The 16,553-nt window shown below is 34.6% G+C and overlaps 1 protein-coding gene across 7 annotated transcripts in view; it reads left to right on the top strand.

Moving 5' to 3' along the window:
- Positions 1 to 16,553, top strand: part of ATRX (ATRX chromatin remodeler) — a 345,341-nt gene that overhangs the window by 325,473 nt on the left and 3,315 nt on the right. For all 7 annotated transcript variants that reach the window (XM_040630434.1, XM_040630447.1, XM_040630441.1 and 4 more), the window contains 4 exons: positions 13,303 to 13,452; positions 14,304 to 14,429; positions 15,184 to 15,279; positions 15,795 to 15,923. In XM_040630434.1, coding sequence (XP_040486368.1) covers positions 13,303 to 13,452; positions 14,304 to 14,429; positions 15,184 to 15,279; positions 15,795 to 15,923 — 501 coding nt within the window. The remainder of the gene's footprint in view (positions 1 to 13,302; positions 13,453 to 14,303; positions 14,430 to 15,183; positions 15,280 to 15,794; positions 15,924 to 16,553) is intronic.

The following is a 16,553-nucleotide window of genomic DNA, read 5'->3' on the forward strand; positions in this document are numbered from 1 at the left end:
TACTATATGCTGGCTAACGGAACGTAATAAAACAAACTTAAGAATTACACAGATATCAGAGATGAAAATCTTGGTCAGGGTCATGTTTCATAATATGCTTAAGTGAGTATACAGCCTAAACTCTGTACCCTTTATTAAGAAAACAAAAGTCCGTAAACCTGGCATAAAAGTTTTTTTGTCCTTCCCTTTTCTAGCACTGTACTTTTTCTAGCCTATGTCTTTTTAAAGGTGTACTGCGTGTTGGTAATTACAGAGAGAACAAAATGGAGTCTTAAACTAAAGTATCCGAAGTGAGGCTTTAGGTCTGCTTCCTCCACCCTGATCTTGTGTACAGTTTTCTCCCTTTATCTTTACGCCTTTGTTAAAGTTTTAATACCTCAGAGCATAGTTTACGGAACAGAGATGTTATTGTGCAGGGTTAATACAGGGTTTTACCTTAGTCTTTTTTAACATTAGAGAGAAATATACTTACTAAAATAACGTGATGTGAAGTCTAAAATAGCTAGTCAGCCTATTTAGGGAACTTTCATACATTTATTTTTAGAATTAAAGGTTCAAAAGGACCCATTTAATTGTAGGCTTAAATGTCAGTAACCTATAGCATATTAACCACATGGTGGCACATGAACCCAATTTTTGTTGACATGTACCTATAAGGAGCCATGCTCATTTCAATTATGAGTATATATGAGGTTTGATGTCATTGTTTCCTATTTCTTGCCTCTTTTATCACAAAAGAGGCAAGAAATATTTATATATTTATTACTTAATAAAACAAGTTCTAGTATTTTTTTTAAGAATTTATTTATTTATTTGACAGAGATAGAGACAGCCAGTGAGAGAGGGAACACAAACAGGGGGAGTGGGAGAGGAAGAAGCAGGCTCATAGCGGAGGAGCCTGATGTGGGACTCGATCCCAGAACGCAGGGATCACGCCCTGAGCCGAAGGCAGAAGCTTAACCGCTGTGCCACCCAGGCGCCCCAAAACAAGTTCTAGTATTGTTCCTTTGTATTCACTGGCATAAAAATAATTATTCAGCTGAATAAGAATAGACCACCAGAAATCATAATGTACTCTAGAGAAATTGTTTTAATTTTATAATTTCTTTGTAGGTTATAATTATATTCAGTGTTTACTGGGATGGTTGATACCCAGTAAAAAGAGCAAATGGTTTAAGCCTGTTCCTTTTTCCAATCACCTGTCAACCGCTCTTTTTAGGAAGTAATCTTAGGCAAGCCACGTAAGCTTTCCAAGCTTCACTTCCCTCAGGAGCATAAGATAGTAGTACCTTTCTCACAGAGGAGATAATCCACATAAAGCCCCTTCCTAACACGTAGTAAGGGCTCAAATGTTAGTTGCTATTTTTGTTTCCATAATTGTTACTAATATTGCCATTATATTTGGTTCATTTCTCTGGAACCAGTATAGACATAAATTTTTAGAATTTCAGGGGAGTCATGAAGTCCTGATCCTTAGGAGATTAAGCTTGACATATGACAGATTAGTAGAAGACTAAAAACATTAGGGGCCAGAGGCAGTAATCTCAGCTAGACTGCAGGAGAGACAGATATTTGAGGCTTGAATTCTTCGAGATCAATTATAATCAATAGTGAATAATACTAGATATTGATCGCTTTTAATGATGTTAGCATGCATTTGAGTATGAATTACTACCCTTTCTAACATTCAAGGATTTTTTTCTTAAATAATACATATGACTTTTGAAGAATTGTCTACTTTATAGCCAGCTGATACCTCTGTAGTAATTTTTTAAAGTGAAGAGGTGCTTCTAATGTCCCTCTACAAACCAGAAAAACAGTAGACCATGCTTGCTTTATTTATTTATTTTTAAAAGATTTTTTTGTTTATTTGAGAGTGAAAGAGTGAGAGCACAAGCAGGGGGAGGGACAAAGGGAGAGGGAGAAGCAGACACCCCGCTGAGCAGGGAACCATCGCAGGGCTGGGTCCCAGGACCCTGGGATCATGACCTGAGCTGAAGCCAGACGCTTAACTGAATGAGCCACCCAGGCACCCCTGGCCATGCTTTATTTAAAGTGCTGCTTTGTATCTTATTTTGATTATATCACCTTATAACACAAGAAAAATTATTAAGGAGCCAAGGTTACCAAGTATTTTAGGGAAAACATTTGGATTAAATGGACTTCAGTGCCAGTGATGCCCCTGAATAGCAGCATCCCTAACCCTGGCAGGAGGCCTTGCAAATCACTGTTAATGGAAACATCAACATCTATGAGGCCACCTTACTGGCAGAGTTGTGGGTGGAATGCAAGATTGCATTAGGAGGATGTGAGGTAGACTTCAGGAAGTGTCTTCTTTTGAAGCACTAGAAAGATATGCTACTCAAAATTATGGAAATTCTGAAATTTAAAATACGAAGTTTGTATTTAAATGCTCACTGATTAAATGAATTTTAATTTATTTGTTAGGAATTCAGAATTCATTAGGAATTCAAAAGCAGGAACTTTTTTGCCTTTGTAGACAAATTAAAAGACATGTCTGTTCTTTCTAGATTATAAGTTTCCTACTACTGGCCTGTGAGGGTTCGGGATCGTGTCAGTGAATCTTCACTATATTCCTAGTACCTGGCATAATACCTAGCACTTAGTGAGTATTTGTTAAAAATGTGACAAGTGAACAAATGAATTTTTGTCCTATAATTGCAAGCTGACAGTTGTAAGGCAGTGGTTGACGTGCCTTTAAAGTAGTGTTTTTTCTTGTGTGTAGTTTTTGGACTAAGAGTAATAGCATCTGAATAGATTCTGAATAGCATCAGAATCACCTGGCAGCTTGATAAAAATGCAGATTTCTGGCTTCATCTAAGACCTACTGAATGAGTTTCTGGGAGTGAGCTCTGGGAATCTGTATTTTTAACAAGGTCCTCCACTGTTCTATAGCTATAAGGTATGTAGTAGCGTGATTTGCCTTTATAGTTATTATTAGCTCAACCTTTGAATTAAGAATAATAATAAACAGGGGCGCCTGGGTAGCGCAGTCGTTAAAGCGTCTGCCTTCGGCTCAGGGCGTGATCCTGGTGTTCCGGGATCGAGTCCCACATCAGGCTCCTCCGCTATGAGCCTGCTTCTTCCTCTCCCACTCCCCCTGCTGTGTTCCCTCTCTCGCTGGCTGTCTCTCTGTCACATAAATAAATAAAATCTTAAAAAAAAAAAAAGAATAATAATAAACAGTAGCTAACATTTATTGAGTGCTTTTTATGCCAGGCACTGTACTAAGGGCTTTACTCGTATTGAATCATTTATTATTATTATTTTTATTTCTTATAGCCACCTTACAAAGCTGGTACAGTTTGTTTTTATCTTACAGATGATGAAATTATAACAGAGAAGTGGTGGCACCTGCATTTGATCTCAGTGCCATAATCAGACTCCGTACTCTTTAACCACTACACTCTACTGTGCTGGCATTAATTTGTTACATGATTAAACTTGTGGAAGAAGTAAACTGAGGCGCTGTCCTTTGATATGACTTCACACTCCTTTTTTTTTTAATTTCCAACTTTCTTTTTCATTGAAATATAATTGACATGTAATAGTTTCAGGTGTACAACATAATGATTGATCACCACAGTAAGTCTAGTTAACATCCATCACCAAACATGGTTACAAATTATTTTTTCTTGTGACAAGAACTTTTAAGACCAAGTCTCTTAGCAACTTTGAAATATACACTACAGTATTATTTACTATAGTTGCCATGCTGTACATTACATCACCAGAACTTATTCATCTTACCCTTTGACAAACATCGCCCCATTTCACACACAACCTCAGCTCCAGGTAACCACCACTCTACTCTGTTTCTATGAATAATTCAGCTTTTTAGATCTCATTTACCATGATGCCCTCAAGGTCCCTCCATGTTAAAGCATTGACAGGATTTCCTTATTTTTATGGCCAAATAATATTCCATTGTCTGTGTATACCACATTTTCTTTATCCATTCATCCATCAGTGGACACTTAGGTTGTTTCCGTGTCTTGGCTATTGTAAATAATGCTATGATGAATGTGGGGGTTCAGGTATCTTTTTGAGTGTTTTTCTTTCCTTCTGATTAATACCCAGAAGTGAAATTACTAGATTATATGGTAGTTTTATTTGTAATTTTTTTGAGGAAACTTCAGGCTATTTTCCATAGTGATTGTACCAATATCTGTTCCCACCAACAGTGCACAAGTGTCCCGTTTTCTTCACATCCTCATGCTTCTTGATCAATACTATGGGTTTATGAAAAAGCATTTTCAGTGTTATCAAGGTGTGTAATACTGGAGAATGTAGATTTTATCCTTTAGTTACTGCAGAATCCTAGGGTAGCAAAGCTGATTTGAGTCCTCCTTAAGTATCTTGGATGCTGAACTTCTTTATCTCTAGCACTGAGTCAGTACAGCATAGTTGTTAAAAACAAGAGTCCTTGAGGAAGATCACCTGGATTTGAATCTTGACCTTCATCAAGTTATTTGACTTCTCTGTGCCTCAGTTTCTTGATCTATAATTCCGAGATATTTATGTCTGTTGTTCTTCAAAAATCTCATCCTCTTTATTTTTATTTTCATCTCCTACTGAGACTGTTATTAGTAAATGCCTGCCCTTCTGCTTTTAGCTTCCATATCTTATAGCTTTTCTTTTGCCTCATTCTGATCTCCTAGTTCACTAAGTTATTTTTTAGCTATACCTCTTCTGCTTTTTATATTATCCATTGAGTTATTTATTTCAGTGATTATTTTTTATCTCTTATATTTCATTTTGGCTCTTTTAGGTAATTTTTGTTTGAATTTCATATTGGCAGTACCTTTCCTTATTTCCGGAAGTATACTTTCATGCTTATTTTGAATTATTGGTACATTTTTTCAGTAACTCTGCTTCAAATGGCATATAGTGCCAGTTTGTTGTCACTCCAGGGATGGTGTGTGTGTGTGTGTGTGTGTGTGTGTGTGTGTGTGTGTTTGCCTGTAAGTTCCTGGAATTTATGTTTCTTTTCCCTTTCTGTAGTTTCCATGGGTTGCTTGTGGTGGGAGGGAGCCAGCAGCCCATGCTGATTCATGATCTTAGAAATATCATCAGTTACATGGTGGTAATAGCAGTATGTACTTCATAGAGTTACTATGAAAATTAGATATCCCATGTAAAGTTCTTAGCATGCAAGTTAGCTTGCAATTATGCATTCAATTTAGCTTTAAAAAATCTGTAGAGAGCTGACTTAAAGAATTCAGATCCCAGGTTTAGAAAACTGTTTTTGATAGGTTAAATATAGAGCGAACTAGGGGTAAAAAGGATAATGACCCATCTTTCAGACTTTGTGCTGTCCCAGAATTCTGTCACATTGTGTAGTGTTGTGTCTCCATTATTGCAAAGAAAATAAGGAAAAATGATTAATTTAAAATATTTTCCTATTTTGAAAATTTTCAAACCAGAAAAATATAATGGATACTCATATACCCATCAACTAGATTTAGTAATTGTTAATATTTTGCCACATTTGCCTCCTCTGTTTTTCTGAAATAAGTTATATTTTTAAAATTATGTATTTATTTTTTAGAGAGCGAGTGTGGGGAGGAGGAGCAGAGGGGGAGAGAGAGAGAATCTTAAGCAGGCTCCTTGTTGAGTGTGGAGCCCAATCAATGTAGGGCTCGATCTCATGACCCTGAGATTATGACCTGAGCCAAAATCAGGAGTCAAATGCTTAACCAGCTGAGCCACCCAGGTGCCCCAAATTATATGTATATATTTAAATTATAAGATTATGATACTTCACTTGTAAATATTTCAGTATAAGTCTCAAATATAAGGACATTTCAAAAAGCAGACATTCCTAATATAACCACTATACCATAAAATTAATAACTTCTTAATTTCCTAACATCATCTAATACCATACCTGTATTCAAATTACTCCAGTTGTCTTGAAAATGTCTTTTATAGCTCCTTTGTTCAAATCAGATTCCATTCAAGGTACACACACTATATTTGATTGTTGTATCTCGTTGTATTCATTTTAATCTAGTGCACTCATCTTCCCTCCATTCTGGATTTATTTCTTGTTGGTGTGTTTGAATTTCCATCTCTTACATATTCTGTAAACTGGAAATTAGACCCAAAGCCTTGATTAAATTCATGACCAATATTTCTGGCAAGAATGTTTTATAGATAATGTGTAAAAAGGCATTAATATTTTTTTAAATACAGGATAAGGCAAAGTGTGAAGCAAAAGGAGTAATACGTATCGAGTGCTTGTGCTATGTTCCTTTAAATACACTATCTCATTTAATTCTTACAATAACCCCATGAGTTACTGATGGTATTATCCCTTTGTAGTAGGGGAATTGGTTCCAAGACATCACCAAACTATTAAATGGCAAAGTTAGAATTCAAGAAGAGAAAGAAAAAAAGTTAAATAAGGCCATTTATCTTTACATAAACCTAAAAAAATTACTAACAAATCACTTGTTCTCTGTGTCTCAATCTCTAGTAAAATAAGAGCAACAAATTGACTTGACCTTCACATAAATAAATTACTCTGGCTTATCATGCTCTCATTTTAGGCAATGAGAGGTATCCTTTAAATATCAGCTAAAAAATTTTTTAACATATATACATTCACAGAACAGGTAATAACTCATTGGTCCTTCTATGACAGCCATATATCTAGGATTTTCTAGGACAATTCTGATATCCAACAATTTGTCCTATCCAACATCTCCTGAATTTTTCATTAGAAAAACTTGGTTAAAGCGTAAAACTTCTCTCTCTCTGTACAGTAATACATTGTTTGTTTTCTGAAGTGGGGAGGAGTGTCTGCTTTAGACCTTTAAAAAAGGTTGGAAGTAAGAGAAAGTAGTAAAGAACACCAGTAGAATTCTTCCAGTTAGCTGACCAAGAGAAGAAAATATTTTGGTGAAGAGAAGGATTAAATTCTGTCAGATGTTTCTGGTGGATCGACAGGATGAGGTCTGAGAATTGACCATCAGATTTGGCAATGCAAAGGTCATCGGTAAACCTGGCACTGCGCTTAAGCACTTCATATGTAATATTTAATCTCCACAGTAGATCTTCTGAAGTAGATACTTATTAGGCCCATTTTACAGAGCAGGAGACAGATTCAGAGAGATAACTTACTCAAGGACTTAGGGCCGGTGAGCGTTAGAACTAGGATTTAAATCCAGTAAGACTGTAGGTCTGCATTGTCCAATACAAGAGCCTGCTACATGTGGTTATTTACATTTGCATTTAAATATATTAAATTAAACTTTTAGTTCCTCAGTTGCACTAGTAACATTCCAGGTGCTCAGAGATCATATGTAGTTCCCATTGGACAGCACAGACAGAACATTTCCATCATTGCCCAGTTCTTTTGGATAGCAGTACTCTAGAGCCTTTGATCGTAACCACTGTACATAAAGCCTCCCAATTTACAAAGTTGTGTGTGTGTGTAATTTAAACTAAGTCTTGCCATTAAATTTTCCTCTGAAATTCGAAAGGCTGACACAGGTCTTTTTATCAGATCATTTGATTCCAGCAAAATTATATTGGTATTTATATTTCAAACAGTCTGGTCATGAAATTGTTGTAGAGAGAAACCTGGAAGGCAAGGCTATATATCCTTTCACTTTTTTCCCATTTTCATTTAGGGGAATTCAAAAGGACATAACTAACATGTTGGAATGATCAGTGATCCTGAATTAATATAAGGTACTTGAGTGCCACAGTATCTGTATATTAATATCCTGAAGTATGTTACTCGATTGGTTAGGTTGGCTGATTCAAATATGTCTTGTAACATTTTAGGAATAGTGGAAAATGTAGGCTCTGATACTTTTAGGTGAATTAAATAGGTGAATGCCTCCTCCTGTCTCTTCAGTTACTGATGTTTTCATGACCAAGATTTTTGCATCATATTCATTACTTTGGACCCTTAAAGGAATATAAATTGCATGAGAGATTTGGTCAATGTAAGAATCACTAGATGACCTTATTTATATATTTTGGTTTTATTATTTTACCTTTTTTAATGTTTTCTTTCTTTAAAATGTAATTTGAACTGCTAAATATCTGCTTTCATTCCTATTTCATATGTCTTCTATCTATATCCTTTTTATTAGTATACCTATAGTTGAGTTAGAGGATGTTAACAGTGTTTATGAAGTAAAGAGATAATATGAACTCCACATTGTGTAGCATGAGAATCAAGTTCCAATCCAGGCTCTACTTGGAAAGCTGCAGCCTCTAGAAAGTCACTACAGTCATATAAAATCTTGACTGACACTCTTTACCTCACAGTGAATGACATGTGGCTTATGTAGTAATTATAATGGATAACAAATTTTTAAAGATTAAATGCTAAATATACTATCTAGTTCCTTGAATGTTAAATTGAGTAGAAAACATTGTTCTGGCCAAAGCAGACTTTGGCTCTTGCCTCCACCAGAGTCAGTGTGGTAGCCCTGTCTTTTTGTTCCTTGAAAGTGACAAGTTCTGTAGTTGTCACTATCTTATTTTTACTTAAAATTTGGGAATCTGGATATGTTTATAAATGCTGTTTGGCAAAAGTATGTGCTCTTGACCTAAAAATCTGGTATGAGATGGTATGTGAACTTTATTCACTATCTCTCTAGTTACTTATAAAGTATGTCACTTTTTTTTTTTCCCAGTGTAGTTTGGGGAAAAATGGGCTTCGAATTTGAAAGTAAAAACTTTTTTTAAAACCAGGAATATTAAGTTTCTTTACTAAAAATCTAGACTTACTGAAGTAATAAAAGGAATTTTTTCATAGCTTTTTGAGTAGGTCCTGTGGCACTTAAGTATTCCAGTGGCATTTTACTTCCAGATATTATAGAACTCAAATCAAAGTGATGGCAAGCAAAATATTTTGAAACATGGCAAACCCCCACCCCCACCCTGAGGCAAAGACTTGATTGTTTTTAAAAATTTTATTTTCAAGGTTGAATTTCAGGATTGATTAGTTGGGAATTTTTGTCAGCTTGCCAAATACTTTAAACTTCTAAATAAATTAACTTAAACTTTTAATTTATCATTAATTTTGTTTTATTAATTAAGCTAGTCATTTTTAAAGCTTAAACTAACGTAGCTGTTAGCTAGAATATAGACCGTGCTTTTTCCCAGTTTGTAAGCTCTTTCACTTATTGAAGGAAAAATAAAGTTTAGACAAAGAAAAGGTACACATTTGGATATAATTTAAACCTCATTTTCACGACTGTTGGCCTAGTGATTATAGATTCTGTTCCAGTATTGTTTTCAATAATAGTGTTGCTATAGCAACTAATAAATGCATGCTTCAAAGAGAAGAAACAAAAAACCTTTCCACCGATTGTGTTGTGTATTGAGATGAAATTTTTCTTTATTAACTTGTATAATTTGCTCTAGACTTTGCAAAACTGTTTTTCCCAAAGAAATATTCTGAGAATCCTGTTACACATTTTTTTTTGCTATCTTAATCTCTCATCTGTTTCTTGTATTAACAATATGCTACAATTAATTTACAAAGGGAAAGATGTAGAAACAGTTTATATCAGAAATTCTGTATCTTCTTTCTGTTATTTGTGTCTTACACAGCACTCTAGAGGAAAGAAAGATTTTTGCCCTCCTACTTCTGAACTATGTAAATGAATCTTGTTCCTATAAAAATCAGTTAACACACGTAGTGTCTTTTCTTTGTTAAAAATGAAGATTGTGGTAAACATACTTGTTTAAGTCCTTGAGTATTATTGGCATAGTTATTGTATGAACAAGTGGTTGAAATACACTAAAGTTTGTCCGTTAAACTATTTTGTTGCAGATTGAGTAATAGTGAAGAACTGGAAGTGGCCTAAATATTAATAAACCCTTAAATAGGAGAATAATTAAATAGATTATAAGGTTTATCTATGTAATTTGTAAGACCCTTATAGCCGTTAAAAATGGTTTGTATTTGATGTAAAATGATGTCCATGGAAAGATACTGATTGCAAAAAGTGTTTTCAAAACTATAGTAAAATCCCGTTTTTATGTAAAAGCATGTGTGTGAGTATAAAGTGTAAATGTGTGGAGAAATATATGACAGATGGTACCATTAGTTATCTCTAGGTTTTATAATAGGAAATTAGCATTGTTTCCCTAAATTTTTTTTTTAATTCTTTGAAAAGAAGGGAACATAGTAGGCAGTAGAAACAATTTGAATGGTTTTTTGGTTTGATGTTAGGAGGGAACTAATGTTTTAGGAAAATGGTCCAAACATTTTTAATGATACAAAATAAAGTCACATGCATTTTTCCTCTGACTTAGCAGCATTTTAGTTGACTGTGGGTCAAAAGGAAAGTTATTACATGGACAGAAGCTGAGCTTCTACCATAATCTGACCTTAATAAGGCAATCATGTTTGACTTGAGAGGGTAGATCTTAAATCTGAAATTGGTAGGGAGAAGACATTAAGGTGTTTCGGAAGTGGTGTTTCCTAAAATGAATATCTCCTGAAGAAGAAAATGGTAAAATAGTTCATGTCAGGTTTAGGCTACACATGAACTGGTTTTTCACAGGTTTGTGTCTGAAAATTGTGTTTCAGTTTTAATATTTTCCTTTATTAAAAAATTAGCATATTTTTAAAAACTTCAAAAAATACAAAAGTGTTAAAAGTGAGGGAAAAAATAGACATATTGAGGTTTCTCCCACCCCAAAAATCCTTCGGGGTAGTCTTTTTTATTCGAGAACAGATCTGGGAAATGGAGGAACTATGCCTCAAGAAAACGTTCTTTATAGTGTGATAGAATGATCACTGGCTAGAAGTCAGGAAATTCAGCTTCTAGTCCCAGCCAGTCTGAGCTGTGTGTTTGGAACAAGTTACTTTGCCTCTCTGGATATGGGTTACTACCAATTCTAAGGTGATAAGTTTGGACTTTGAAATTACAGGATGATAAGAACTGACTTGATAAAATTCCCTGATAGTTCAGACATTTTTTAAAGGGCATAAATGAGAGTGTGTGTGTGTGTGTGCGTGTGACTGCACATGCACATTGCATACATGCATCTCTTGAAAGGCTTTATCTCTAACCATAAAAAAGTAATTAATGTATGAACTCTTGTGTTTATAATTGAGAAATAAACACTGTATGTAATTGACATAAGATTTATTTCCAAAGAATTGGGTGTTTCATCTGTTTCTGCTATTCTCGTATCATCCTGTTATACATGTGAGTGGAGAGGATTTCATTTTGTTTTAACTGACAGTCATAGCTAGACGAAATTATTCATTATAGAGAGAATCAGTGGCACAGCTGAGAGGAAATCAGTTCCTGGCATACAGTTCTCTTGGTCTTTCCCTTAGGTTGCTTTCTTAGAGAAATGAAGTTATTTTTGACTATGGTTAAGAACATCACTGATTGCTAGACAGAAGTAAAAATAGGGACTATCCATAGAACATTTCTACCTTGTAATTTTATTTGGTATTCTGTAGAATAGCTGACTTTTCTAATTGTATTTGGCATGGTCACTTGCTAAAAATATAAGTCAGTGTTATCTGGTTTTATTATATACTTCTCTCTTGTGTCATACCTGGCGGGGTGGGGGGGGTGAGCATGGGAGATATACATCTGAAGAAGCATTATCTTTTAATAGAATTTAATTCATATTGGCCTGTCTCCCTACTTACCTGGTCAGTAACTGTGAACTTCGGATATCTGTCTAGTGACAGTAAACATGTTTTATATGGCATAGGCATGGGAAGTCAACTTTGATGACAGATTTCTACACTGGTGTAGAAGAGAAATGTTTAGCTAGTGTTTCAAAAGAACTAAACCTGTTATCATCTGTGTGTTCCACCATTAGGCTTTCTTGAGCCCTCTCCTATGTATGGTCTTCTAATGTTTTCGGTTTTCAACAAAAGAAATAGCATATCATGTCAAAATGCAGTATAAAATCTCAACTATAGCTGTATTCATTAATGAAATGAATTCCTTTTATCTCATGGAATGATGAAATAATTATTTCAAGCATTTATTGGGGTAGCAAGATAAAGAGTTGTTTCAATGATACCAGATATTCTGATTATTTAGAATTAGTGTCAGCATTTCCTATTGTACAGAAAAATTCTTAGGGCTCATGATTTGAATCTTTCATCTTGAGTTATTTAACAGACATTTGTGTTCCTACCATGTGTTGTAATACTCTGGGGGTGGATGAAGATGTAAAGACAGAATTATTTTCAAGTGAGGGATTTGTGCTGAAACTTAGGAAGGCATTAAGCATTACTAGATGTAGATTAAATTTAATATACTTATACCTCTGCAACCTTTCCTTTGCCCTGTAATTATTTATGTTCCTTCACTAGATTCACACTCAATTTAGAAAGTGTGTTCTAAGAGAACTTGCTGTTAGAAGCTATGAAAAATCCTTTGGTAAAGTGAATTAATTTGCCTTTTATATATCCAGGTTTTCATCTGTGATTTCTTAATAAACAACTTGTGAGTATTTTAATTTTTTATTAGCAAGTAACATATCTGTGGTTCACTTTAACCCCCTCCTCCCAATCTCTCTCTCTCTCTCATAATCATAATTACACAGAGCAGGAGTTTGGTTGTTCTGCTAAGTATATAAATGATCCCAAGTTTTAAGCTTTTAATTTTTTTAACCTTACAAGACTGACTTAAGACACTATAACTTAAAAAAAAAAACCACCGTCACAATAAAATGATGAACAATGTTTATCAGTTTAAGTTTGACCCATGCATCTTTACAATGTAATTTAAACCTTTCTACAATTGAAATATAAGGACTGTATATTCTAGTGAAACTGTCCTGTAGCTGTTTAGATTAATTTAGATTTGCTTTTCATTAGTATAGTGGCTGGTGGCCAAAGTGATTGTGAAAGAAGGTTGATAAATATGTGTAAACAGGAGTAGCCATGATTTTCAGCACAAACATCCAATGTAATCTCTGATTTAAGCAGACTTATATTAGCATTTATTATCAACTCAGAACAAATACAAAACAAAATGCGTATGAAAAAATTAGAAAAAAGGTGGAGAAAAAACCTCAAAAAAATTAAAAAATTGTGAACCCCTTAAACATGCTTATATAAAGATTGTTATATAGGAAGTTCTTACATAAGAGGCTGGTGTTGCATGAATTGTAACTGTTTTCTAAGTGATTTATATCAGATATATCAGAAATATGTGTAGCAGCCAGTGTCTAGTTTCTAGTCTGACAATAGACCGAAGAACTATGGAGATAGGATCCAGAGAGAAAAAATAATTCTCTGTTGTTTCGACCCCCTCTAAACAGGACACCATACTTGCAGAACTTCTTCAGATACATAAAGAACACATTGTAGGATATCATGAACATGATTCTCTTTTGGACCACAAAGAAGAAGAAGAGTTGACTGAAGAAGAAAGAAAAGCAGCTTGGGCTGAGTATGAAGCAGAGAAGAAGGTAGTTCATTTAAAATGCTTTTTGGTTTTTGTTTTTGTGTTAGTCATTTGAAAGAGCAGTCAGTAAGAAAAAGGGTCACATTTGGAACGGGTAATAATAATAGGGCGTCTTTAGGAGCAGAGTCCCCAAATATGAGTCAGTTTATAGGCTTTGGCCACCTTTGGTGGTAGAATGGGAGGAAAGAAGAAAATAGTTTCCACTTAAAGAGTAGCAACCCCGGTTCTGCTTAGCACTCGCTGAATTGAGAGATTAGTGGGAAGCTATATATTTAGCATCACTTAACTCCCGTCAACACCCTCACTCTAGTAACAGACATACGGGAGCTTAGAGTTTGGAGGTTGGAGGAAATGTTTCTTTGACATGTGTACCATGAAATCAGAATTTTGACTGAATGTCAGAACACAAAAATATTCCATTATTGGACATTAATGTCAGTCTCCAGCAGCAACTTTATTTAAAATAGTTCCATGTCTGTTTTATACACCAACCCACTTGAGCAAAAATGTGCCTGAGCATGGGAAACCTTATCCTAATACCTGAATTCTTTTTAAACTCCTTACTCATTGTACCAAACTTCTTTAACGTTAATGTGATGTTAGGAGTCTCGTTAGAATTCTCTGAGTTGCCCCATTCTGTGGGAATTATCAGAAAAAAGAATACACCTTTAAGGGTTAAAGCTTTCCATGTAATAAGATCTTGGTTTCTAGTGAAAAGGGTGTTTTGTTTGTGTGTGGAAGAGTGTTAATAATTTCTTAGATCTGAGAGTGTGGATTCTTTTCTAAACCAGTAGGTGATGTAGAATTTCAAGTTTTAAATCACAATGTGGAAAGTGCATAATTTTTTGTTTTTAGGGACTGACCATGCGTTTCAACATACCAACTGGGACCAATTTACCCCCTGTCAGTTTCAACTCTCAAACTCCTTATATTCCTTTCAATTTGGGAGCCCTGTCAGCAATGAGTAATCAACAGCTGGAGGTAAGTTGTGAAGTACAAAAGTAGTTTAACTTGAATTAAAGGCAATTTCAAGTGCCCTGTTGTTTGAGGGTTCCCTATGCAGGAATATCACATTCTCCAAAAGATTACCTCTGAATAGACCAAGAAATTTTTCTTTTATTTGTTGACCTTTTTGAACCATCATAGTATAGTAAAATGTGGTTTGTTCAGAGCACAAGAGAATTAGGCCTTGAATTAATGTTCTTTGAATTATTTTAATTAAGGAACAATAGGGCAGTTGACTGGCTAGGGAAATAGCACTCTCTTCACTTATAAAATATTTTGAATAAACAAATTAACTTGCTTAATGTTTGAAAATAGGATAAATACATTTATATTCTGATGCAGTGTAGATGTAGCATTAAGTATATGATAATGTCCAGTATTACGAAGTAAGTTATTTAAAACTAGAATCAATTATGAATCAAATAAGAAAGATTAGGTTTTATTATACCAATTATATAATAACTTAATTGAATCTTGTGGTTTCCCTTTGAAAACGTACTTGTGGAGTCATTTAAATTGATAAACTATTGGTGCAAACCCAAACTTATATCTTCCTAACAGGACCCTCACTGACAAGTTTTACCCACTTTATTGATGCTGCATTTTGCTGCTTTTCAATTGTTTGAAGAGTTTTAAAACCAAGTGCTATAAATTGGCAAAAGGAAGGATCCCTATGCTTTACAACCATGTCTTTTATATGTCCTATATAACATTTCTTGCATTCTTCTAGGACCTCATTAATCAAGGAAGAGAAAAAGTTGTGGAAGCAACAAACAGTGTGACAGCAGTGAGGATTCAGCCTCTTGAAGATATAATTTCAGCTGTAGTAAGTTCATTGGCAGTTATCTTACTCCATCTTGATATTTTTGTCATGTCCCCCCCTCCCCCCCGGGCCCTTTTGTTTTTATTTTTAATTGTTGTTTGCTTCACTCCTTCTGTGGGGAAAACAACATAATTCTTATAGCTCGATTTGCAATAGTAAAATACTAGTAAACTGGATAATAGTGCTAAGCTGTAATTCAGCATTTTTACCTAAATGTTGGCACAAAACAGAAATGGATAATATCCCAAATGATTGGGAAGTCAGTCAGTCACAGAAATGTATGTGTTGTTGTACGTAAACATACCTTATCAGTTACACAAATTAAATCCAAATCCACTCTTGTACAACAGTGGATAACTTAGTAGTACCCTGCTTTTACATCCTTGTTTTCCTTAGAAAAGAATGAAGGAAAGGGGGGAAAAGATCTTTTAAAATCCTGAAAAGTTTTGAGTACCTTAATAATTTTCCCTCAGCTTTACCGCAATAAGAAGTAAATGAAACCACCTTTTTCTTTTTAGTGGAAGGAAAACATGAATCTCTCAGAGGCCCAAGTACAGGCGTTAGCATTAAGTAGACAAGCCAGCCAGGAGCTTGATGTTAAACGAAGAGAAGCAATCTACAATGATGTATTGACAAAACAACAGATGGTAAGAGTTCGACTACCTCTAAGTTATGTCCAGTTTTCTTGAATTTATAATAATGGGTTTGTGTGACATCTGTGTCAATAATCATCCTTCCCTCATATGGATGGATGACTGGTCATTGGTTTTTCTTGGAAGAAATTTTGTCAGAAAACATAGTAATTGTCAAGTAAAGGTAATATCTGGGTTACAGGGTTACAGAAGAGCAACAAATTCCTAAATGGGTCTCCTTGAAGATTATATAGGATCTCTTCCACATAATTTTATTTTTTGTGTATTCTGGATATCTAAAAAGGAATTTTTGCCAGACTTTTACCATATTTACCATTTTTAAACAACTTAATAAAATAAGTATACTTTTAATATATTTAATTTGAGAGTAAAAAAAAAGTGGAGCTATAGATGATACATGTCACAGACTCCTACTAAGTTACATAATTCTTTAAAAGACTAGCATATTCCAGGACCTTTGATCATTTTTCCCAGCATAGTTGTTTGCCAGCCATCTGCTTTTTACTGGGAAATTTCAGCTCTTCACTCCAGGGAATCAGTTTCTGTGGCATGAATTTTACTTAGAAAGCACTTGTAGAATTATTGATTTTAAATTATCTTAGGAAATTTAAGACACTCCAGGTA

Source organism: Ursus maritimus (genome assembly GCF_017311325.1).
Source record: "Ursus maritimus isolate PB19 chromosome X unlocalized genomic scaffold, ASM1731132v1 scaffold_X1, whole genome shotgun sequence".
NCBI classification, from domain to species: Eukaryota; Metazoa; Chordata; class Mammalia; order Carnivora; family Ursidae; genus Ursus; species Ursus maritimus.